The following is a 24151-nucleotide window of genomic DNA, read 5'->3' on the forward strand; positions in this document are numbered from 1 at the left end:
CCGTGCCGTCGCCAAAGGTATTTGCCGATATATAGGCCCTCACAACGACGCGCGCTTGAAAGCTCCGACACGACAGCGAGTCTTTGTCAATGTATCAGATTGGCTGCTCCATGGGCATATGCTTGTCCCGTCTGATCATAAAGAGCAAGCCACACGGTCACCTTGGCAAGCCGGGAAAAGGTGCACGCTGCTGACATGCCAGACATACGTTCAACGAGATGCTGTCACTCGGATCAAGTGCAACAACAATCTGACCTGACACTCACGCTTTGCATGATTCGGAGCCGAAGTCTGTCTTCACGCGCGCCAGGGACCTTGCAACCAGATGGAGATCAATTGACGAAGCACTCGCCGCACATGCAGGTAAGATGCCCCTTTATGTACCGCGCGCTCGTGAACTCAAGAAGTAAGTACAAGAAGAAATGGAGGGCAGACATTGGCCTGGATATCCGCACTGCGCGAATCACGCCGTCAAAAGGGCTCAAGTGTAAACAGGGTGCTAGCAGCTTTCCATCACGAAAGTGCGTGTCCCGCGGAGGCAGCAGACGACGAAATGGCAGAAGCTGGGCCATCCGAGCTGACTCGCCCCGAGGGCAAAGCGCTTTGAGGCGTGAGAAGGGATTCGTCGTTCGTCGTGCCAGATTGTCCGCTGTAAGAGGCGCCTTCCGGGTGATCTCTTCTGCGCCCGAGCAGCGGTTGACCGTCAGCTCCGCGGGGAGGTGGGGCTGGCACCTCGTCCGGAACAGATATCGAATCAGCTTCTCTGCTCCAACCCCTAGGCGTCCTCGCCTTTTCCACTTCGCCGGGGGTGACATCAAGATTCACGTTCATAGGAGAGGCATTTGCGACATGCTCTTCTGATCCGTCTGCGCCATGCGCTTCGGCGGACGCGTCTGACACGGTCCATTCCTCGCCACCAGCGCCTGGTGTTGTAGCGGCGCGAGGATGAAGGCTAGTGTTCAGAGGCGCCAGCGCAGCATGGCTTGGATGTGGTTGCAGTTCAGCCTGAGCTTCGCCACGAGCAGCAGCAGGCTTCATCGGCAAGGAAGCGGACCGGTCGTGCTCGCTCAAGCCAGAAGCAGAGAGAAGATCAGAAGGCCTAGGTGGCAGCGGCGGCCGGTCAAAGCCAAGTGAGCCTGGTTCGGCGCTGGAAGCTGCATCGTTGATGGGAGGTGACAGCGGTACGGCAGTCTGTTGATGCGACGGCAGTGTAGGGGAAAGAGCGTTGGGTGTGATAGCGTTGCTGCGCTTCAGCCCAGCAGAACTGCCCAGAACGAGAGGCGCATCTGCCGAGCTCGATACGGGCTCCACCTCGGTTGCCAGGGGATTGTTCTCTGGCACATCGAGTGGCAGTCCGGTGGTGATGGGGACGTGCGGCAACAGTGGAGCTCCAGCAGTGGTCAAATCGAAGATCTCTTTGGACCAAATAATCATGTCTTCCATCACGCGATCTTCCTCCATGGCGGCCGCTAAAGAAGTGGTCTCATGATCGGCTTCGGACAATAAGACAGGTCCAAAGACGACGGAGAGGTTGGACGCATTCTGTCAAATTCGCAGTGCCTGGGAGGTGAGAAGGCGGGGAGGCGGGGCGCATCGAGCAATCAAAGCGCACAAGCCGCTCACCATCTTGTTGACATCCGAGCGGTCAGCGACCTTGGCGAGATGCAGTGTGATAGCCTTCAAGACAGCTTGGTTGATAGGGGGCCTGAAAGACGCAGGGGTGTGGTCAGGCATTGGGCGACCGGCGGCGCGACGATATGGAGAAGACTCACAATCGTCTGATGCGACCTTTCAGAGACGCAAAGCCATTACCGACAGCTTGCTGCCTCTCGTGAGTACTGGGCAGCGGAGATGTGGCACAGAGTGAGCCACCGCAGCCTGCTGATCTTGTCGGCATGCTTTGGCTAAGCCAACTTACTGCCGGACACGTTCTTCCCAAGGCATGGGCATAACAGGCTCAGGTAGCTGTCTGAGATACAGCTTCAAAAGCCCCGCCACTGCGCTTGGTTCAGTGTCTGGCCCGAATTGAAACCTTTCTTCATCCTTCTCGACGGCATGGGCCAAATTCTGCACAGTTGTATGCTTGGCGCTCGTTCGGTAGATGCCTGGCTGCTCAAGTGCGTGCGCCTCTACAAAATCGATGCACTTGGTGACGACTAGCGGAGGCTCCACACGCGCTGGGCCAAGAACCGGTGCCGAATGTTGTGCTCGAGAAAAAGCGTAGTCAATCAACGAAGTACCGAATCTGTGCAAACGCGGGCTTGCCTGTAAATTACCAGCTCTAGCTCCAGATCTTTCTGACGGCGCGAGACTCACATGAGATCCTTGCATTCGCCGTGGAAGCTGCGGTGGTTGTGAGCGAAAGTACGATCAGTATATGACATACCGGTCTAGATGCATTGCCGCAATTGGGGCTCCTCACTAGTTGTGATACGCTATGGGCCCTTCATCAAGTAAGTCCAGGCCAGGCAAGCGCTGCTCGAACCTCGTGATTTCCTGGTCCAAATGGTCATTGGCATGTGCCACAATATCCTCTGCCAAATGATGCAGGTTGACGGCTGTGGAGTGTAGCGTCAGTCCAGCCCTTTCGCTCTGGAGCCAGACAATTTGCGAAGTGTTGTAAAGCTCTTTTCTGCACTCTATGGCAGACCTTGTGGCTGCTGCCACCGTTTTCTCGCGCCTCAAGCGAAGGGTCTCTAGATCGAAGATGGCTTTCCGGTATATCTTGTCGGCCCTGGGCGGCAAGTGTGCAACAAAGGTCAGGCTGCCGAAGGAAGCCTTCGAGCTTGCGTCTTCGCCGGCATGATAAACTCACTCTTCTGCTTCTCGCTTCGCCTTCACATTCTTCAGCGCCATGTTTTGAGCGCTCTTGATCGTACCAGAAGCTCCACCAAGGCCTTCAGCACCGCCTGCGGGACTTCCTATTTCTGGACTACCACCTACGCCCCTCTCCGCGCCTTCTCTCATCCTGCTGATAAACGCGCCAAACTTCTTTGGCGCTTCTTTGCGAGCTGCTTCCCAGCCTTCCTTCGTCCGAAGTGCGTCCAAGAAGTTTGGCTTGCCAGTATTGCTGGGCGGAGAGAATCCCACTCCGCCAGCGCCGGCGGCAGCCCGAATCGCCGCCTCTTCAGTACTGGATAGGTGTTCCTCTCGATCCGACACGGCCCCGCTGCCACTGCTAGGCAACCGCGCATGACCTCTCGCTTTGTCCTTAGTAGACTTAGTTCGGCGTGGACTGCTTCTCATCGCGGCTCCGCTCCCATCGCTGGTAGGAGGGGAAGAGCCATACGCTAAGTCTTCGTATCCCTCGGAGCCGGGCTGGGTGGAGGATGCGGAGAAATCTCGAGACATGCCGGATGATGCCAACAACATCTTTTGGTCTTCTACCGCTTGCTGCTGCAGCCTAATCTGCTCCACCTTCGCAGAGCAGCATTCAAGGGTATCATTAGTGCCAGATCTTTGCACAAAGCGACGCTGCTATATCATGGCCCACTCACCTCTTCACTCTTCTTCTCGTACGAGCGCTTCGCCCTGGGAAGCGTCACATTGCGCATCTCCTCATACCGGCCGCAGCTCGTCTTGAGATCCTCCTTCACTCTCTTCCTGATCCGCTCTTGAGAGTCGCGATAATGATGCAAAGGAACAATCACGCCTTGCTTGAGTGTTTCAATATGACTTAGACGCACGTCAATCTCTACCAGGATTGCGGGAATGACATCATGAGCGCATGTACCATGACAGGAGTGGGAGCCGGACTTGCGCAGAGTCTGCAAGTTCTCACCTCTCAAGTCGTTCTCACGCAGCTCCCTCCACGCCCTGCGAGCACCGGGAAGGTCTGACGTCCCAGGCAAAGCGCCCGCTGTTACATTGATGCGGCTGAATCAAGCAAGATGAAGAAGAAGGGCAGATGGGAGTCAGCAGGACTGAAGCATTCTGACGAAGAAGATGTTGTACTGCGTAGACTACTGACGATTCAATGCGGACATCATTCTCCCTCTGCTTCTCCACAAGAGATCTGAGGCCCCTCGTGTAATCCTCCTCCAGCTTGACTCTAGCTTCGTAGAGGCTCAAATAGCTCTCTGCTTCGGTGATGCTCAACCTGAAAGCTTCGACCAGAGAGCTGCTGACGTCCGATGCGTTCAAGATGCGATCCGATGGCAGCAGATCGTGGGATCTGCGACCCACTACTAAGCGAGGGTCCATCTTGTGCGCTTACGGAACGCCTCCGCGGCGATCTGTGACCTCGTGGCGAGGATGCGGAGTGCAGACTCTTGGCGTCAAACCTTCCTTACCCGGTGTGTGTTGTGATGGTGGTGAGCAGGTGTCCGGTCGGGATGGCGAGCGGACGTCTCCGAGAGATGGATGACTGTCGCAATGCGCCGGTCGCTTATGTCTAGATATTTGGTCAGCGACATGAATCGGTGCTAAAACATGCGATGGTTGTGCAAAGACAGGATCGGCAATCGCGACTTTTGGGTCGTGACTTGCGAGTGATTTGAGTCATGACTCGTCGGAGCCTTGTCCCCTGCCCTGCTGCCCAAGATGCCTCCGCTCTCGCCTCTCGACACTCTTGACTCAGACTTGTCCCGCGATCAGCAGCCACACCTTTACGGTCTCGGCGGGCTACCCGCCGCCGTGCTTTACAGGACGCGCGTTCGCGGCTGCGGGACGAGCGACTCTCACTACACATATACCTACATGGTTCCTGCCGAGTATACCGGTACTCACTCACTGTGCGCTCGACCCAGATACATTTCATACGCGGTACCGGTATACACGCTGTACGTGCAGTCAGCAGCATGCGCGCACGGACATGCGGCAACACCTCACTCTTGGCTCTGGCGCGCTGGTGGACTTGACCGATACGGGGCGGATATGCACAGCCAGGTCTACCACACAAGTCACAGTCGTGAGTACCATTCATCATTCACATTGCGTCATAGGCTGGTTCAACGACCGCCACACCCCTCAGCATCAAGAGTCAGCCCCCAACTCATCGCTGACCGGCAGATGTACAGGTGAAGAGGTCAACGACCATGACTCGCGCTGACACCCTGTGGCCGTCGCTCACCGAAAATGCACCACGAGCCCGCCGCGCGGCTCGCTGCACTCTGCCGACTCACGATTCACGATTGCGACACCTGAATTCACAATTCACGATTGTGCACAACGTGCCAACCGACTCACGGAGCTGTTCAAAGGCGGTGTCGCGTGTGGACTCTCCTGCCCACTTCGCTGCTATCCTGCGACACCCAGAGCGAGGCAGACGGAAAACCCTATGCATCATTGCCGTCTGACCCGAAGGTGTCCCTCGACCGACCATCCCATAGCCTCCCTGCATCCGGGGCGACTGATGTCCTCTAAAGCAATGGAAGACGGACCAGCGGGTAATTATCCCAAGATAATTGAGCGCGCCGGCCCGAGGAGGGTGTCCACCTCTTGCCGACATCGCTTTGCACCGCGTTCAGGTCTCTCTGCGCTCGATGGAAATCAACGACAGCCTCGTTGCTCCATTCATCTGGAGGATATCGGAGTGCAAAGACTCCGTAACGAGCCAATGCGCGCCAACGCTTCCCCGTGCGACACCAGAAAGCTGAGTCGACAATCGGATCTCTCGGTGCGCCTCTACCGTATAGGTACCAATCATGCACACCACCTCACTCTGACTAGTTCTCTCCCATCCTGATCTAAAGCGGTTCTTGTAGAAGCGAAGAGACGCGTTCTCAAACATCCGAGATCATATACATACAAGCAACGACTTTTAGCACTCAGGATCTTTGGTGTAGTGGTATCATGTTCGCTTAGGGTCCAAGACTCTCTTTGCGAGACACAGCTGTGTGCGTGCGACCTGGGTTCGATTCCCGGAAGATCCCCTTTTGCTGGGCGGAGCGGCTGCAGGCGGACGCGCCCAGACTCGAAATGAATAGCCGCATCAGAGTTCGGCGGTCGTGGTCCATGCAGGCGCGTACAGGGTGGCGGCACTCACACTGATGAAATACGTCACGGAGGCTTCGCGCAGAACTCCCATCCGCACGTCTGCACACGCGTGTTTCCTGCCCACCTATGGACACACTTGAATTTTCGATCAGCCCTACCTCTCTCACCGCTTTACAACCTAGCTTCCCTGACACATCTGTCGGCCTCGCGCAGGCTGGGGCAACGATCTGCAATTCACACGACAGCCACAGCTCTCGAATTGACTCAATAAAGAACGAGTCGGACCCACGCACAACCGTGCGCGGCGCGTGCCTCACTGCTACGTGCGGCAGGACAATCGCCGGCGACGATGACAACACCCTTGCCTACGTGAGTTAACCAATTACGTCTACGTAATTTGGGAGCCGCCCCGGCGGCTCCGCTCACGAATGCGGCCTGGCGACACATGTGGAATTGGTCGTGCCCAATACCTGCTTAGTTGAACGTGCTAGCGATACCCTCGCTATGCCTTTTCAAAAGTGCGGATCGCACTTCAGGGACTTTGGCATGCTCACCACGGGTTTTGTGCGGTCATGCAAGTCGGATAGAGGCAATATGTCCTTTTCCAAATATACATGTGGCGCCAACATGCTGACTCTCCACTGGTCCCCTTTCGTTGGCACCGGTGGATAGTAGGGCTGAGTCGGCAAATGACTCTGCCTGCTGCGACTGGCCGGGATGCTGCTACGCTTGGCAGGAGAGAAGGGCCTGGATAGCAGGAATGGGCGTGTCGGCACACGACTCTGCCTGCTGCGAGTGACCTTGGGGGTACGACGCTCCGCGAGAGAGGGCCTGAGTATATGAGCACTGGCCCCACCTCGAACCATCCTGCGAACGAGAATCCCGCCTGCGGCCCGTACTGTACGTTGCCGGCTTGGGGCGTCTCCCATCCCGCCGTCTACAAACGCTTCGACATGCCTTGTCGCGCATCATATCCTCACGCCTCGCCGTAACCGTCATGATCTTGCTAGCCGCCCACGCCCTTTACGCCACCGAATGTCGCTCGATCATTGTAGACACGACTCGACTTCCTGTTCAACCACATCACTTTGTTCTGCGGAAGTAACACTACGCTTCTCGCATTCTTTGCACCTCGCGGCGGGCCAACACGTTCAGTTTGAACGCCTCTCTACCCTGCACATCACAGCGCGAAGATGTCCTCCGACGACCCCCTTATTTTCAGAATCGACCACGTGAACACCGCGGCCTGGGTGGGAAATCACCGGTTCACGTCTGCCGCTGAGCACAGTGTCGGCGTCTACCTCCGAGTCGCCGGGGACCGCCAGGCGATCACCATCCTTGAGCACGACCGGCTTGGCCACACGAGTGACTTACCAGAAGATTGGCCGACCAGCTCGCCATACTGGCTATGGGGCTACCCAGTACACGAATGCTACGGCTGTACGAACACCGATTATGCTTGCTTCATCAGCCCGGGGGCGGTATCCTGCAGCCGGTGCTTGAAAACGCATCAAGCATGCAACGCCAACAACTTCGCCATATGGCACTGGGACGGTGGCGTTGTACAGGCAGCGTGGGACGCGTTGGTAGGATACGTGGCACTGTACAACGCTCGGGTGGCCAGGATGGCATGGCCGCCCCCAACCTGTGGGTACGCATTGCTGAACTCTATGGAAGGGATTCGTCGCCCACCGACAATCACCCACCAGACCTTCGCTGAGATACTTCGACAGGTGAAACCTCGCCTTTCGAGCACGGAGCGCATGCTTCAGACTGGCATTCCAAGTCTCTCACTGAGCAGCGCTACCGACGAACAGGCTTCGAATCCCAGAGGCGGTCAACGCATTACATGGGACGACCAGGCATGACTCGCAAATTTGGGGCTGTCACTTGACGGCTGGCGGCTGCTCGAACAAGTTTGTTTCTCTTTTCTCGCTTTTCAATGAGGACTGCCTGCCCCTTGCTCTTCCGTATGAAGTCCACTTTTTCTGAAATTGAGGAGGACACATGCAGTACTCAAAGTATCCTCGATATGAATCATCTGTTTTCCTTACTCCACGACGGTGTTTTCTCTCGTCGAATGTCACGATGGTCAGCACCGCTGCCGCGTGGCCTGCGTGCACGAAGCGATGACCCTATTTCTCCCATGCGACACCTCATGTCAATTAATCCTGACGAACCGTCCCTATGAAGCGACGCAAGACACCCTGTACCAGCCTCTACACCTCTCCCTCCCGCCAAATGAGGGCCACTGCATTTGTTACCCACGTCGGCCCGTGAATCATGCTGGTCGGCCCATCACGAAATTATGCCCCTGCTCGCGCGACCAAATTACGCTACATGTAATTAGGATAGTCGTCCGGACACGACGGCAAACGATAAATAGGAGATGCGTTCCTTTCGTTTGGACGACACGCGCACATCAAGTATCCTCGCTTCATGATACATGTATCGAAGCCCCTCGACCTAATAAGTCGGCTCCTTTCCCTGTGCTGGTCAACCTCAACACCGATCATCATACTCCCAATCCAACATGCCGCCACCTGCGTCTTCAATTGTCAAACACGAAGAGGTCGTGCTTGCCTTGGCCAACATCGTTCTCCCCGATGCGCGACAGTGGTTAAGTGTTCAGTCTTTCCGCGATGGTCGGAGCGGTGACGCGGTCGCCTTCGTCCTCGACAAGAGTGCACAGAACGCTGCTGCTCCTTTGAACCGCGCGATTACCCCTCGGCGATACCCGAAAGCAAGCCAGCAACACTACCCGGGCTCCGCCTTCTTGAGGTGCTGGCACTGCAGACTCTCTGGGGATAGCTGCGTCGTACCCAGGGATAGCACTCGCTGCGACTACTGTCTCGATAGAGACCTCTGCTGCAACGCGAACCATCAGGTCCAATATTTTACCCATCCTACTCGCCGCACTGCAATTCTACATGCCCTGGTACAGTTCTCATACGACTGGGATGCTCGTAATCGCGGGGTATGGCCACCGATGGTCCACGACCCTCGCGTACCGACCCGTCTTTTTGATCACGCGCGTGCGCCCTTCCTCAACGTCCCCGAACTCGAACGAGAAGTCCTCCAGAACAGCCTCACCACGCTCTGGCACTACACGCCTCCACTGCCAGAACGAGCTTCCAGCGCTGCACCACGGGCCCCCAGGAGCCCATTGGAAATCCGCCGCCGACTTGCGACTAGTCTACAACCAGGCCCATAGGGAGAGAACAAGGAAAGTACATGCGCTCGAAGCTCACATGGCCGTCGGGTCCGTCGTGTATCGTTGTCTTGGTCTGATGCCCTGCCCTCTCCTGCTCAGACTCCCGGCAAAAGAGTACGTGCGAGTCACGCTTCTCGATGCTTCTGCTCCTCGTTGTAAAGGGCAGGTCCCGATGCGGTTGGGAGACACTCTGGGGATACTCGCATGGGGATGGTCGCAGCTATCACTCACATCACCGAAAGCCTGCATATGGGGTTCCCTTTGACGAATTTATCCTTTTGGATGCCGGCCTACAGCGCGGCCAATGTGTGTGATCCTTTCGTAAGCTTCGGGAAGGGGCCAGTATCAAACTTGCGTGACGGTCTGTGTACGGCGTCATGGTTTGGGGAACTGAATTTATTCAAAAGTTAGCTTTCGAGTACAAAAAGTGAACGCGGCGACATTCGTAGCTTCGACTGCGACCGTCACCGCTACTGGTACAGGTCGCGATAATAACGATGGATGACTTGGTATACTGGCCAACAATCACCCATATTCTGAGAATGACACACCCACCAAGTATTGAGTAGGCATCGAAGGTGCTCGTGGCTGCTAATCCAATGGTCGGCCCTCCACTCCGGGTTGGAATCCTGGCTGATGGCCGAATACAACCTCCCAAGTCTTTGGACCCAGATGGCATGATCATCATCGCCAGCCCATAGCATGAATGCGTCCGAAACATTCTCCAAAGCGTGTTGAGGGAAAAATGGCAGCTGACCGTTCTCGTCCCAGTCTTCAAGGTACTGCTCCACGCGAACTTTGACGGTTCGAGCGTGCTCTGACGCATTGCTGTTCCTCAGGAGTGCTGCCGCCTTGCCCAGTACATCCGGCAAAGGAAAGGATTCTAGCATCGAGCATATCTGGAACGCTCGTCGCACGCACGCTTGCTGGGCCTCTCTTCCCTCGGGGATGGGATCGAAGTTTCTCTCCCGAAGAAGATATACCCTGGCACCGCTCGCGAGAGTTATCAACATTCCTGTCATAATCGTCATCCTCGGTCGTCAGCCTTGCTCCGCGTTCTCGGCTCATTCGCTCAACGAACTCACTTTTGATGTTTGTGCCAGCAGCCTCCAACTGGGAGAGAGTGTCTTGCGTGCTGCGATATGACGACTGTCCCCGATTAACGTCCCTGTCAACGATGGTATTGTCAATGCCTACACCACACTCTCTATTCACGCATAACACACTCTGTAACGCACTGTTTTCTCTAGCTCATCCGTGATGATAGGGTGGTTGACGTGACGGTGGCCCTCGAATCAATGCACCCATCAGCCTGGGGAACACTGAGATCTAACACCGTGCACGCTCATCTTCCCTGGGCGACCTTTGATCCACAGTGAGACTAGGTGTGGCATCGGGCGCCCTACACGAGCAAGACATCGCACACGGAACCTGACAGTCGAGTGCTAATCTATCTGATCCAATTTGAACGCCTTCCGTCACGTACTCTGTCAGCACCGTCAACCTGACACGCGCCTGGTTCACGACCGCCGCCGATCTCTGGCGCAGCCACTCGTCTCGCCAACCCGAGGGACATGATGGGAAATGTTCGATCGCTCACCGGACCTGAAAGAACCTGAGCCACCTCTATCGGAAAAAAAGGGATCACTGCACACGTCGAACCTTCATGAACAATTGACATCCTTCTACCAGGGGGCCCGTATGACGCTGACCTCTACTGAGCACTTGTTGATACATCAAGCCGTCTACCTCAACCGTCGTCAGAAAATCCAACGATGCCGTCCATAACAAAAATTGATCACCTCACCGTCCAGCAATGGCTTGGCAAGCTAACCTTTGAGCCGTTAGCCTACATTTTCATGGGCTGTTACGTCAAGACTGGCGGACCCAATCCCGCAGTTGCGTTCGTGGACAAGATGGCGGACAACCGCGGACTGTCGAGCGGTCAACCAAAGCGCTGGCCACGTCAGTTGCCCATCAGCATCCGGGGTAGAGCCGTCCTGTCATGCTTTCACTGCATGGCAATGGGACACCCATGCTATACGAACTGGAACACCGAAAAATGTCAACATTGCGACGAATGGGGCTTCACTTGCAACGCCAACAACCAGCTGATCTGGTACGAGCATCGTGACATGCAAAAGGCATGCTTCAATGCGCTCGTGGGCTACGTCGCAAGTTGCAACGCTAGGCTGAACAATATTTGGCCAGTCCCGCCTGAAGCTGAAGCGTACCTTTGCACTCTCGATGTGGTCGCTCCACCCACGGCGCTGCGTACGGAGGCGATGAAGGACCTCCTCCTTAAGATCTGCCACCCAACAGGCCGCATTGGATACAACAAATATGCCACGAAGGTCAGCCTCAAGTGCATGCTACCACTCACGATATATGATCCTACGTTCGTGCCTGGAGCTGACCCTGTCCGGTCAGAAGAAATCGCGGAAGAGATCCACCAAGCGCGTCGAGCTCACTATAAAGAAACGACCACTCAGTCTGCCAGACTCGGGGGGTGACGAATGCGTGTTCGTTTGCCGGGCGCAGCTCGCCCTGCTGGCTCAGACGTATGGGCCCTTCTTCCCCTGCAATGCTACTGCTTATCGGCGCTGGGCGTCGCTGCGCCCCCTCGTGCAAGCAACCATCTTGCGCACCTCCTCGCAGCAATTCCTTACTTTCTGACCTCACACGAATTGTCTCTCTCTCTCGACGCATGGTAGCTGTAAAATGTCCCCGTGCTAGAAACACCCCCGTTTGCTTCTTCCCTCCCGTTCGCCCAACTCCCTAGAGTGCCTCTCCCCTTGTGTCCTCTCACCTGCTGTTTTTGATTTGCGACGAGTGAGAGTGCTGGCCGCTCAGCCGTACCAACGGCGGTCCTTCCATACGCCCATGCGTGTGAAATCCACCGCCGCCCGCCGCTCTTCGCGAGCGGGCACCGGTGCCTCCGCGAAGGTCTCCCCCGGCTGGGTCACTTATAAACGCTTCTTCCCCCGCACGTACGTGGTTGCTGAATGGACCATCCAAACACATCGATCTCTGTCAACATGCCTCGCACGTCCAGCGACAAAAGTCAGCCCTCTGCTCTCGACATCGTGCGGAGCTATTCTGTCCTACCGCTCTCTGTAGCGTCGCGAATCGCTTCAGGCGTAGTGGATTCTCGCGCTTACACAGAAATGCAAATCATGTACCTCAACGAAGGTAGTTTCTTTTCTGTCTTCGTCATCGACCGACACGCAGTTGCGCCGATAAGCTACACTCGCATGAGACCTTTCAATGCCAGTCACTATCCTGCCATCACCTTGCAAGCGATCCAAGGGAGTGCCGTCCTGAGGTGTTGGCAATGTCGCGTCACGGGGGCCATGTGTCAGATCCTCGAAGGCGATACAAAATGCATTACTTGCTGCGACCGACGCGTACGCTGCAATGCAAACAATTATTTGCAAATCCACCACGCTGCTGACATCAAAGCTGCACTACTACCGGCTCTTGTTCAGCACTGCCACAACTGGCATGCCCGTCTTCGCGGGGAATGGCCACCTAGGACATATGATATTCTCAGTAGCCATGGCCTCCGGGACGTCATTCCTCCACCATTCGTCGACACGAAGCTACTGGGTGAAATGGTTGATTACGAATTTCCCTGCGAGGGACAGCAAGCGTTACGAGCACCATGGTCGCCGGGGATGCCGAACATTGTCATGGACAGCACTCAGCTGCTGGTGCCTGCGGGCCCAAGCGACAACCAGTCCACCTTGAGACCTTTCAACGAGCTGATGGGAGCCAGTGCCACGAATGGCGGCTCCCTCCCTCGGAGCAACCTGTCACCCCTACAGCCTGGTGAGCTGCTGTTTGAGGGTGACTTATTGATGGTCGTTACCGAATCGGATTACGACACGGAGGGAGATCACGACGCGCTTCGAAACGAATCAGATTACGACACTGAGGGAGATCATGACGTGCTTCAAAACGAATCAGGTCACGACACTGAGGGAGAGCACGACGTGCTTCAAAACGGGGGAAATTGATCGCCGAGCAGGGCTCTGAGGGGTCACCACTCTCTTCACGATCAGATGTCGGTGCATCAAGCGATCTACAGAGCGAACTTCCTTGCCCTGGACACGAGGTCGACCACGGTAGGCCCCAACTCACCGAGGCTTCTGGATCCGCCCCCATCTGAGAAAGGGAAGGCATAGTCCACCGCCTCCGAGGTTACGACCATTGGCCTGGCTGTTCGTCCTCACCGACACTCCTCGCCGACACAAGCGCAGACCACAGTAGACCACACATGTTCGCGGGAGAAAGAATTGAATGTTACAGTCCATCGGGATATAAGAACCCCGTTGGCACTTCTTTTGATCTGAGGGCTATGCGGGGGTGGAATGCCTCGCTCGTGTGAGAAAGCCAGGGAAGTCAAGCTGCGCTGTACTGACATGATTACCCGATCACAACGTGCATGAGCATGCACGAACACCCCCTTTTGACACGCGTTACATTTGAGATTTCTTGACTATTCTTAATTTGCCTCCCCTCCCCGACTAGGCGTAATTTTCTTCATAACAACGTAGGATCTCGGGATAAAGAAACACAGCGTGCAGCTCGCAAATTTCGATCACATCCATAAGGATGCGCTCGCGTTTCTCCCGGCTCTCATACTGCGCCTCTTCGTTCCATGCCCATCTCCAACATTTTGCTGCCACCGACCCCAACGACTTTGTACATAGCCCCCTTTTTGCAAAGATAGGGAACGCCCTGCACAGCTGGTCTATAGTCACCAATGGGGCTGTGAGCTGGCCCGGATGGGTGAAGCTCGAAAGTATAGCTGACGCTTGCTGAACGATGCCCTCCTCATCCATCTCTTCCCCCACCGCTACGCACAACTGTCCACCCAACCAATCCAGCTCTGTAGGATGGACACCCTCCAGCGCACACACGAGGAAAGCGTCCTTCACTAGGGAGTATTGCTGACGCATCGGCGGAGGCCAAATCGACCTATCTATGGGGTACCCAAGTGCGGTTTCGAACGGGATAAAGCTCACTGTCCCTCGTCGAATGCCAGTGGCCCCCACATGTAAGCTACGCCTCGACTGATGCTGACCAACGACCTGCACTCACTTGTGTGACCTTAGCTTTCCGTCCTAGGCTTGTCGTGCCAGCAAGACGTAGATGACAGCAAGTGAATGTAAACACCACCTGATTTCGGAATGACCACCGAATCGCCACTGGAACTTGAGATGGAGGTTCGGCGCACCAAGTGGCAAATCTCCTGAAGAACACTCCACGTGCCTTCCATTCCTCCTGACCACCCAGGAGCGCCATTGTGGATATGGGATCTTCTTTGAGCACCCAGCGTAGAAAGTTGAACTGGTACCGGCAAGCTGGACAATATATCTCACCTGCTTGTATAGGCGACGGCCAGGCACAAAAATGTCTGCACAGAATGCTCTGTCTCCGGCCTCGAGAGTAACATCTCCGCCGACCACTCATCAAGAAAGCGCCACAACGCCGCCGGCCTTATCGCTGACTTCCAAGCCACTGCAATGCTATAGGAAGCATGCTTTCCAGCGGAGATGTCTGCTCAAAGCGTGGGCAACGAGTGGCAACCCATACATCCTTTTTGCCGAGTCGAACACGATATGGACGCCACGCACAATCAATCTCCTAGCGGCGGGCACCACCGATTCTGGTGGAAGGGATCGAGGCTGGGTTGCTAGCGGAGGGCCGAGTGACAACCCATTCAACTTGTTCACCGAGTCATTCATGGTGGCGACGCCACCTTCCATAAATTTCCTGGGGGCAGTGACAACGGGGCCGGGGGGAAGGCAATTCGGTGCCTGGCACATATCGAGGCAGCAAGTCCGCCGTTCCATTTGGCTGCTCAAAGCAACGGGTGGCGAGTGCAACCCAGTCAACTTGCTCAATGAATCAATCATGACGCCGACGCAACGTCCGACCAATCCCCTGTTGGCAGGCACAACGTATCCTGATGGAAGGCAACTGTGCTTGGCATGCCTCGAGGCCGCGATTTGTAGCCGCAACGCTTCCAGGTGGAAGGCATTGCTCATGCCGCCGACACCATGTCCAGTGAATCTCCTGGCGGCAGGCTGGACGGACCGAGGCGGAAGGCGTTGACTCATGTGCCTGGCACATCTCGGGGCTGTATCGGTCTCTGACACACGGATCGAGAACGCACACAGTGCTTCTAGAACCAAGGGTTCGCTTCCACATCGTGACGGCGAGCAAGCGTGTCCGATCGTGGTAGCGAGCGGGTGGCAAAAAGGAGATCTGCTCCGACGTGCTGTGCAAAACCGACACCATGTCCAGTGAATCTCCTGGCGGCAGGCTGAACGGACCGAGGCGGAAGGCGTTGATTCATGTGCCTGGCACATCTCGGGGCTATATCGGTCTCTGGCACACACGGATCGAGATCGCACACAGTGCTTCTAGAATCAGGCGAACGTGTCCGATTGTGGTAGCCGGCAGGTGGCAAAAAAGAACACCTGCTCTGACGTGCTGTGCAACATATTGCCGGGGCTGGCTACATGGCCCCAACACACGGCAATTGCCTCCAGTGACACGTTTACACAAGTGACATTAGCAGGTGTGCCGCCTAACACTTGCCTCGCCATGGCCCCACAACGGGTCAGATGGAGGTCACTGACGACATCCTGCAAAAAGCTTTAAGAAGGGACAAATCTGTTGCGACCACCTGATCTTGCTCCTCCCCAGCGAACTCCCTTTGCTCTGCTACAGGCCTCACAGCAACTCCGTCCAAAACAAGAGCTCCCGTCTTCTACTCAACGCCCCCCTGCCCCGCTAGTCTCACCTCGGCAACCCTAAGCCCTGCCAAAGGCTCGTGAGTAGCTGCACCATCACAACCAACCAGGTGACCACCTCGCTTACATGCTCTTCCGTACAGGCAATGGAGGATGAAGACTCCAACCGCCAGGTCGCCTATGATGACCAGGGTCAGGACGAGTATCTTGATGAACAGCAACAGCTCTTAGGCAACATCTTCGGCAAAGATGTAGATGAGGACATGCTTGCAGAAGAAACAACAAGCATCATCGAATCCATCCACAGTGGTCGCCAAGGGGTAGATAACGGCCAACTCGAAGTGGACGAACTCGGGGAGGACGAGCCCGGAGAGAACAACCCGCTTGCCCACAAACTCGGAGAAGACGGCATGCTTGGCCACGAACCCGTTGAGGACGACATGCTTGGTCAAGGCGGGGTCGATGGGGCACCAATGGCATTCACGGACCCAATCCCAAGAGGTTTGATGGTGAGCCCCTCTCCTCCTCCTGATCGGGAAACTGTGGATGAAGCTGCTGCAGCAGAGGAAGCGAGGATCCAGGCTGCTCTGGACGCCGCCAAACGTTACCTATCTGCTGAATGGCTCTACAACGCCTGGACACGCGACAACACCCCACCAGCCTGGCGCGATGCCCTTACAAGCCTCTTAACAGCGAATCTGGAGCCTGGTTTCAGCAGATATGTCTTCCCCATGGGCAAGGCGAGACTTGGAGTCGATCCGGATGTTCGTGGTGACATCCAAACGTCGATTGAAACCTATGTTAGATTCAGCGGACTCTCTGCCTCCACTGTCCGGCTATGGAGGGGTGGCCCCATGATCCTGGGGGCTGATATCAAGTTTGCGGCAGGAACCGACATCGACCCCTCCCTGTTTAGAATCGACAACCACGAAAAGAACCTTCACCTGGAGTGGGACAAAACGTGCCTCTCACTAGGAGAAGGCATGATGGTAATCGGGCTCGATAGCGTGCTAGACGCGTCCCTCCGAGATAGGGATGGTCTCATCAAGGCGATCAAAGATCAGCTGTCTGCTCAAGGATATGCTCTGCGCTGCCTCTGGGCAATCTATCTGAATGTACGGGGCGAGATCGAGGGACCCCCCAGATACAACGACAGACTGCTCGCAGTGGTCGAGTTGGTTGGAGAAGAGAGCAAGATACACGGATTCATGAACCTCCCTGGTTCTCCTCGCTGCTTCGTCTCCTACCATGGGCGTGGATACTGGTGCACCAGCTGCATGTGGAGAAGAAAAGACCAACATCGGCAGACTGAAGCATGCAAGGAGGCAGAAGCTGAGCGGCGCAGGATCGCTCGCGCCGTAAAAGCAGTCCCCAAGCAAGAATCCAGCATCGACCCCGTCCCCCCGATGAGAGGACACAGTATAATACTCGGTCCAAGAGCTAGCAGAATGCGGGCCTCGGCAACTCCAGCGCCAGTAAGACCTCGAACGGACTCGCCACCGCCACCTCCTCCGGTTCGGGAAGTAGCATTGTCAATGCCACCACCAACAGTCCCAGCCTTCTTTCGCAGGGCTCCTGCTGGTTATCAAGATCGCGACCAACCAGCAATCACACGTCGGACTGAACCTCTTCCTTTTAGGTCTCGAGGAGACTCCAGGGCATCCAGCGTCCTCAGCTCTGCGCCGTCAATCACGGAGGACGAATCAGCAATGCGCCCTGCACAAGGGCCCTCGAATATTGCCCTCGCGGCAGGCTTTCCAGTTAAACATAAGCGTCCTGTCTCCACTCTCGGACATGACCACTCTGTTGCAGGCCCCAGTGGCAAGCGACAGAGTGTGTCGCGTACCGCATCTCCAGAGATCCAAGTTTCCCCGCACGTAGTCAAGGCCACCCCACCGAAGGGGCCTCAGAAATGAGCCCCGACAATAAGGTGGTGGGTGTGTGCCTTGCCAGCACCTACCGTTTTGCCACATGGAACGCTCGCTCCATCTCGGCAAGAACACCTGGTGAGATTCACAAGATCATGCGTGATCCTCCTACAGTTGTTTTCCTCCAAGAAACGCACGCCCCCGACTTATGTCCCTCCAGTTATCTACAGTCTTCTGAGCGTCAGCCGCTAAAGTTCCCTGGTGCCTCGACTCTACCCAATGTTCCCAGTGGTGTGCTCACACGCGATGCTGGCATCCTCTTGTTCGCACCCTTTGACAAGCTCCCCTTTTGTGTGCTTTGGCACGACGAACGTTTCCTAGGTATCCGACTCAAAAGTAAGGCGCCCTTCTTCAATGTGGCGCCTTTCGATCAATCTGTGTCTCCTGCTGATCAACTTACTCCCAGAATTGATGACGACTGTGACCCTTCTTACTATCTTGACTTGTGGTCCTTCCATGGTCCGCACACTGATCGAGAAGCATTCTGGCGCGATATCGCAGGCCCACCCTTCCTCGAACATACATCCAGCTCCAGACCATGCTTTGTGGGAGGTGATTGGAATGCGTGGGCAAGCGACTTTGATGCTTACAACGCGACATATAACGCACGAAGCTGGGAACCCATCGCTGCCATGCTTGATGCTGCTAATCTCACAGACGCTTTCAGGCATCTGCGCCCCATGGCTCGCGAGTACACCAGGTACACTATGGCGACAGGCGGGCTAAATGGCGGGACAAATGCTCACCTGCGATCAGCTAGGCGCCTCGATAGTGTGTGGGCTCCAATCCGGCTCCTCACGGCTGATCTCGTGACCAAAGCGACCTTCGAGTGGTCGAGCTCAGATCACCGTGTTGCATCGATTACATGCCACAGCTCGCCAACCATTGACCCAAGCCGAGGGCGTGGAGTCTGGCACTTACACGCAGGAGTGTGGGAGGACCCGCTGATGAAGATTGCGCTATCGCAATGGACACAGGACGTCGGGGTTGGCAATGCGTCCCCTCTGACTAGTGCAAATGCGAACGTGGCAGTGAGCTCCTGGTTTGCGGTAAAGGAACGATTGCGACACGTAACACATCACCTCTCTCTCGACATTGGCAAAAGACAGGCAGCGCTTTCTAAGCAGGTCACGGCGTTGACAAAACAGCTTGAGCAGCTTGACCTGGCTCACAATCGTGTGCACCGGGAGCTTATGCCTAGCATGGTGCACAAACTTGATGAAGCCCTCAAAGCCGAGGCAGCACAACTGACACTTGCGTCACGAAGCAGACTGGAAGCAGAATCTATACGACCCACATCCTGGCTTGCCTCAGCCAACAGGTCTGCCTCGCACGCTCCGGTACCTGAACTGCTTCGGCCTGATGGGAGCTATGCCACTAGCGCAAAGGAAAAGACTGCCACTGTGTGCAAGCACTTCCAACAGGCGTACGCTGCTCCGCCACCACATCCTGAACGAGCCGCTATGACGAAGGAACTGCTTGATGCGATTCCGGACTCACGTAAACTCACGCCAGCAGAGTCAACCACGCTCTCCAAACCCTTTACTGCGGATGAGATGCACGCGGCGCTGCTCCAAATGTCCAAGGACTCGGCACCTGGACTTGATGGACTGACATGGCCCGTATACAATGCCACCTCTGCTGCGACCATGCCACGGATTGCGAGACTAGCCAATGCTCTCCTGTTGGGTGCGGCATTGCCCCCTGGTGAGCCACGATTACGCGGTGTGCTTCTGCCCAAGAAGGGCGATAAGAGGGAGATCTCCAACTACCGTCCGCTGTCGATTGCCAACATGGATATCCGACTCATCAGTCGAGCGCTGTCCATCCGTCTCCAAACAGTTAGCCAGAAACTGCTGCCGTGGAACCAGGCAGGCTTTGTGCATGGCCGCTCCACGATGGACATTGGCATTCTACTGCAGGGTGTGGCTGACTTCCAGCACATGCGGCAAGCAGAGCCTCGACGACTCTGGGGGAGCACATCCCGTTTTCCGCGTAATCCCGAGAACACCAATGCGCAGCCTACACGCTTCTTTGTGATCTTGCTGCTCGATTTTATGAAGGCGTACGATAGGGTGCTGAGAGAGTGGTTGATGGCAGTACTGCGATGCTATGGTTTCGACGAAGCCTACTGCAACCTTGTGGGGGCGCTCTTATACACTGCTACAGTGAGCTATCTGGTCGAGGGCCATCTGACTGCCGCTGTGCACCTGCTGGCAGGCGTGCTGCAGGGTGCGCCCGACAGCTGTATCACGTTTGAGCTTAGCATGCAGCCTCTGCTGGATCTATTTGAGCTGTACGGCATCGGTGTACTCTTGGAACACACCACAGGCAAGACGGCGGTCATTGCATTTGCCGACGACGAGGCGGTGCTCATTGACGTCTCGACGAGGGAGAATTGGGACCTCTACCAGCGTGCACTCAAGCAGTACGAGATTGCCTCGAATGCCAGACTCAACCCAAACAAGAGCTCGTACTTTTGCGTGCATGCAAATGCGACTTCTAGTTTTGCGATCCCTGACTACCTCGTACAGTCAGGCTATCAGCGTGAGGGCACGCACATCACCCACCTGGGCCATCCGATTTCCATTCAGGAGGCTGTCGTACCATCCAGTTTTGAGGCTAGAATCCTCGCCATCTCTCGACACCTCTCCTGCATCCGCCAAGTCCACACCACCTTACACACAAGAGTGCGCATCCTCAACTCGCTTGCGCTCGGCAAACTCTGGCATGCTTTCAGCCTTTGTGGCCTGCCACCACGATACTCCCGCACTGTCCGGAACACCATCACTTCCTTCCTCTGGCACGGGAAGCGCCCTTGGGTCAAGTGGGAGATCATGATCACGCCGACGGACCGCGGTGGATTTGGACTGCTGGACCCGTACATCATGGCACTTTCGTTCTCGGCTGCGCTACTCGCCAAGCATGTGCTCAAGGACACGGTGCTGGGCAAGTTCCTTCGGGAAGGGCTGCACCACTTCATCACGCATCCTGGATACATGGCCTCGACGCCTGCCTCCCTACTGATCAGGCGGGGAAGCGAGTGGCGGAGGATGAGCATTCCAAACACCGCACAGCTGAGTATGTGGGGAAGGATACTCCGTGTACTGTGCGTGCTTGGGTTGCAAGTTCGACCAGATATTGACTGGCGGGATGTGGACATTCATGAACTGCTTGCGCTGCCTTGGTTCACGCCCGCACTCAATGTCCACAAGACAAGGCCAATCAAAGAGCAGCAGATACGACGTCGCCTCTCTCCTTCCCCTGACTTGCCGCTGCAGCCAGCAACACGGCAGGCAACACCGGATCCTGCAAGCAGAGACCCACGTCCACGCAACATTGGTCGCAACTCCATCGAGTCGGCGCACACTTCAGTGCTAGAATTCTTTGGCGTCTCTGACCTGGGAATATTGGCGCTCCTTCGTGCCAAGAACCTCACCTTTGCTGACATTTTGTGGTGGACAGATGCTAGAGGCACGTCGTATGCTGAGGGCTCCCGCCTCGCCTCTGGTAACATCAGCCCCCCCTTCCCTCGGGCCCTTCGGCACCACTGGCCAGCCTGGCGGAACAGGCCATACCCGTTTGGCCTTGCTGAGCTGAGCACGAACACGGTTGAGGATCTGTACAAGGGGTATAACCCTGTGACGCGCTTATGGAGCTCCCTCTGGAAGAGATTGCCGTGGCCGGTCAAGGACCAGATCCAGCGCCTAGCCAAGGAGGATTTGTACCAAGTCTCTGCCGACCAATCCACCTCGAAGCACACCATCCCGCATGTCCGGCCATTCAAATGGGAACCAACGGAATTCAGGCTTCCGTGGCACCACCTTCTCCTTGGTGGCCGCAAGTGGCATGAGGTCACTGTGAGTAACACTCGCCAGACGATCCTGGCTCTGGCGGCAGCCAAGGACCATGTCGAACCAGACTGGCCTGACCTGCCTGACGGTGTGAATTGGAAGACGATCTGGAGGGACTTTCGTGGGTGCAGCATGCCCCCTGGTCCGTACGAAGCAGTACATCTCTTCCTTTTGCGCCGAGCCTGGGTCTCTTCTACAGGACCTGCTCATCGGCCCGAAGAGCACATGTCCATGTCTGAGAGAGTGCGTGAGCTCCTGCCTGACGATGAGGAGTGCGCAGGTGACTTTTTAGACCTCATTGAGGCCCACCCAGATGACACCATGCCCGATCACTATAACCGTTTCTTCACGGCTGGGCTGGATGCAACTTTGACAAAGGAAGCCAAGGAGAGAAAGGCTGCGATAGCCAGGCTTCGTGCGCAGTACCTACACGACCTCCAGAACCCGCCGGGTCCAGAGAATTTGGACGATCTCTCCATCTATGCCGAGTCTGGAGCCCGCGAGCCCTCTCCTCCTCCTCCTCCAAGCAGCCCACCACCTGCTCCAACGATCTACCACAACCCCAGTACCCTCGTGGGCAAGGTCATGAGCATGAGCCCAGATATTGCTGATGTTGATGTGTCCGAATACGTCCACTTCAGTCTTTCGTCTCACTCTGCAGCAGGAGCCTCCCAAACGGGGGTCGAGGGCCAGGGTGCCTCAGCATGGACTCACTTTGACCTATCCCCCGCAGCTCGTGAGCAACTGTGCCCGCATCCCTTGTTGAATGATGGCGCCGTTTTCCGGACGACTGATGAGGCTGGGCTGGGTGGCCAGGCGGCTCCTTCACCCGCTTCCGACCCACCAAATCCAGCGGACATTCCTGGGTTCTCTCTCACCGCAAGCACGCCCGATGCATTGAGGCAGAGGGATTGGGAGGGAGTTGACCCGATCCACCGCACACCTGGCGGTGGCACAGATGATATCGAGCGTGCTCTCGCCGCGCTGAGTGTGGGCACATCCCGTGCGAGCCAACAGGATTGGGGAGGAAGGGACTTGTTTCGGCGGACGCCTAGCACGGAAGGTTGGGAGGTAGTTGACCCGGTCCACCGCGCACCTGGCAGTGGCACAGCTGATACCGAGCATGCTCTCGCCACGCTGAGTGTGGGCACACCCTGTGCAAGCCAGAAGGGTTGGGAAGGCACAGACCTGTTTCGGCATACACCTAGCACGGACATGTCTGCTGCAACACCACCGCCACATGGCCAGACTTGTGGAGTAGACCAGCGACCACGGGACCTCACCTGGGCTGAACTTCGCCAGCAATACCCTTGGCCATCTAGGCATCCCAGTGAGCGCTACACGATCGAGATGGGGGTGCTGCGCCCTACAAGTCGGGCAAGGGCAACCCCAGCAGTTCCCACCAACCGCAGCCCTGTCTCCCGTCGTACGCTCTCAGGAACAAGGAGCACAACCACACCCAAGATCAACTATGCCAATCTGGATGCTGCTCTCGGTCCAGAAGGGCTTGGTGAACCTGCAGAAGAAGAGGCCTGGTCGGAGGGCTCTGCACCAAGCGATGCGGCCAGTACTCGGCCTACTGGAGGAGGGAAGAGGACGAAGAAGAGGGGAAGCACACAGCAGCGCTCCCCACATCAAGGGAAGAGCACAAAGACTAGACGTGAACAGCAACGCAGGCGCAAGAAAGAGCGCAAACGCAAGAAGAGGGAGGGCAAGCGGCGTGCCCGCTCCCCATCCTCAAGTCGGAGTCCTGCCCATGCCTCACATCGGAGGCAGCCTGCGCCGGACCACACCAAACTCTACTCGTCCAAAATCAATGCTGCAGCGTACGAGGCTGCACTGGCCTCGTGCATACCTACCAAAGCACGGCGCCAACGCAGCTCCACTACCTCGTGGAGTTCGGAGTCTTCTGCTGCAGGCAGTACAGCAGACTCTGAAGGCGCTACGCATATCAACAGCCCGCCAGCGTCATCATCACCTGCACCAGGTGACGATCAACATCCTGTGGACCCGGATGCAGAACACATGCCCGCTCCTGACCGCCCCAGTACAACTAACCCCTCCCCCCTCTCTCCTTCCCCCGCAGGTACCAGGCACAACGAAAGCCACGGCAAAGCAGCACTCACGAGTCAGGAGATTCGCAATCTCATATCAAACTCTGGTCAGACGCCGCAACGATTCCACCTCACGTTGCGCACTGCCAACCTCGCATCCCAGGATGCAGCTCTTCAAAGCGCGCATGCAGTTGACCTTTGTCCTGCAGGTTGCGCTGACGTGCACGACAGTGTACAGCACGGCTACGTACAGTGTCCCGCAGTTCAGAAGGTGTGGTCTGCTGCCTGGCCTGTACTCCAGTCGCTGCTCTCGACATCGGTAGCACTGCCTCTCCCTGTGCAGTGCCACCACGTCCTCACCTCTTGGAGAAATCCTCCACTCTTTACCAAGCAACAA

At 56.4% G+C, this 24151-nt stretch overlaps 6 protein-coding genes and 1 non-coding gene across 7 annotated transcripts; 5 read left to right on the forward strand and 2 right to left on the reverse strand.

Annotated features, from left to right (window-relative positions):
• Window positions 1–312: 312 nt before the first annotated feature.
• On the reverse strand, window positions 313–4633 carry IE81DRAFT_320592 (RhoGAP-domain-containing protein). The gene is made up of 10 exons (XM_025513077.1): window positions 3971–4633; window positions 3782–3876; window positions 3498–3694; window positions 2816–3417; window positions 2423–2734; window positions 2317–2343; window positions 1919–2245; window positions 1773–1838; window positions 1624–1705; window positions 313–1542 (listed from the first exon to the last, which is right to left on the reverse strand). Exons 1-10 carry the CDS (start codon window positions 4201–4203, stop codon window positions 514–516), a joined length of 2970 nt encoding a protein of 989 aa, XP_025372156.1. The 5' UTR covers window positions 4204–4633; the 3' UTR covers window positions 313–513.
• Window positions 4634–5771: 1138 nt separating this feature from the next.
• Window positions 5772–5873, forward strand: IE81DRAFT_t6. Its single transcript has one exon. It is a non-coding gene; the product is annotated as a tRNA-Pro (tRNA).
• Window positions 5874–7130: 1257 nt separating this feature from the next.
• Window positions 7131–7805, forward strand: IE81DRAFT_328292 (hypothetical protein; the record flags this gene model as incomplete). The annotated part of the gene is made up of 1 exon (XM_025515099.1): window positions 7131–7805. One exon carries the CDS (start codon window positions 7131–7133, stop codon window positions 7803–7805), a length of 675 nt encoding a protein of 224 aa, XP_025372157.1.
• A 333-nt stretch (window positions 7806–8138) lies between these two features.
• On the forward strand, window positions 8139–9312 carry IE81DRAFT_225219 (hypothetical protein). The gene is made up of 2 exons (XM_025511079.1): window positions 8139–9161; window positions 9251–9312. Exon 1 carries the CDS (start codon window positions 8471–8473, stop codon window positions 9149–9151), a length of 681 nt encoding a protein of 226 aa, XP_025372158.1. The 5' UTR covers window positions 8139–8470; the 3' UTR covers window positions 9152–9161; window positions 9251–9312.
• A 2877-nt stretch (window positions 9313–12189) lies between these two features.
• On the forward strand, window positions 12190–13443 carry IE81DRAFT_364387 (hypothetical protein; the record flags this gene model as incomplete). The annotated part of the gene is made up of 1 exon (XM_025516856.1): window positions 12190–13443. One exon carries the CDS (start codon window positions 12190–12192, stop codon window positions 13168–13170), a length of 981 nt encoding a protein of 326 aa, XP_025372159.1. The 3' UTR covers window positions 13171–13443.
• Window positions 13444–13664: 221 nt separating this feature from the next.
• IE81DRAFT_320594 (hypothetical protein) lies at window positions 13665–14311 on the reverse strand. Its single transcript, XM_025513078.1, has 2 exons — window positions 14258–14311; window positions 13665–14180 (listed from the first exon to the last, which is right to left on the reverse strand). Coding segments are annotated over exons 1-2 (501 nt in total). The 5' UTR covers window positions 14259–14311; the 3' UTR covers window positions 13665–13680.
• Window positions 14312–16064: 1753 nt separating this feature from the next.
• Window positions 16065–17834, forward strand: IE81DRAFT_345063 (hypothetical protein; the record flags this gene model as incomplete). Its single annotated transcript, XM_025515874.1, has 1 exon — window positions 16065–17834. The coding sequence occupies one exon, from the start codon at window positions 16065–16067 to the stop codon at window positions 17832–17834; it is 1770 nt and encodes a 589-aa protein (XP_025372161.1).
• Between the last annotated feature and the right edge of the window lie 6317 nt (window positions 17835–24151).

The sequence above is a fragment of the Ceraceosorus guamensis genome, assembly GCF_003144195.1.
Source record: "Ceraceosorus guamensis strain MCA 4658 unplaced genomic scaffold IE81scaffold_7, whole genome shotgun sequence".
Classification (NCBI taxonomy): domain Eukaryota; kingdom Fungi; phylum Basidiomycota; class Exobasidiomycetes; order Ceraceosorales; family Ceraceosoraceae; genus Ceraceosorus; species Ceraceosorus guamensis.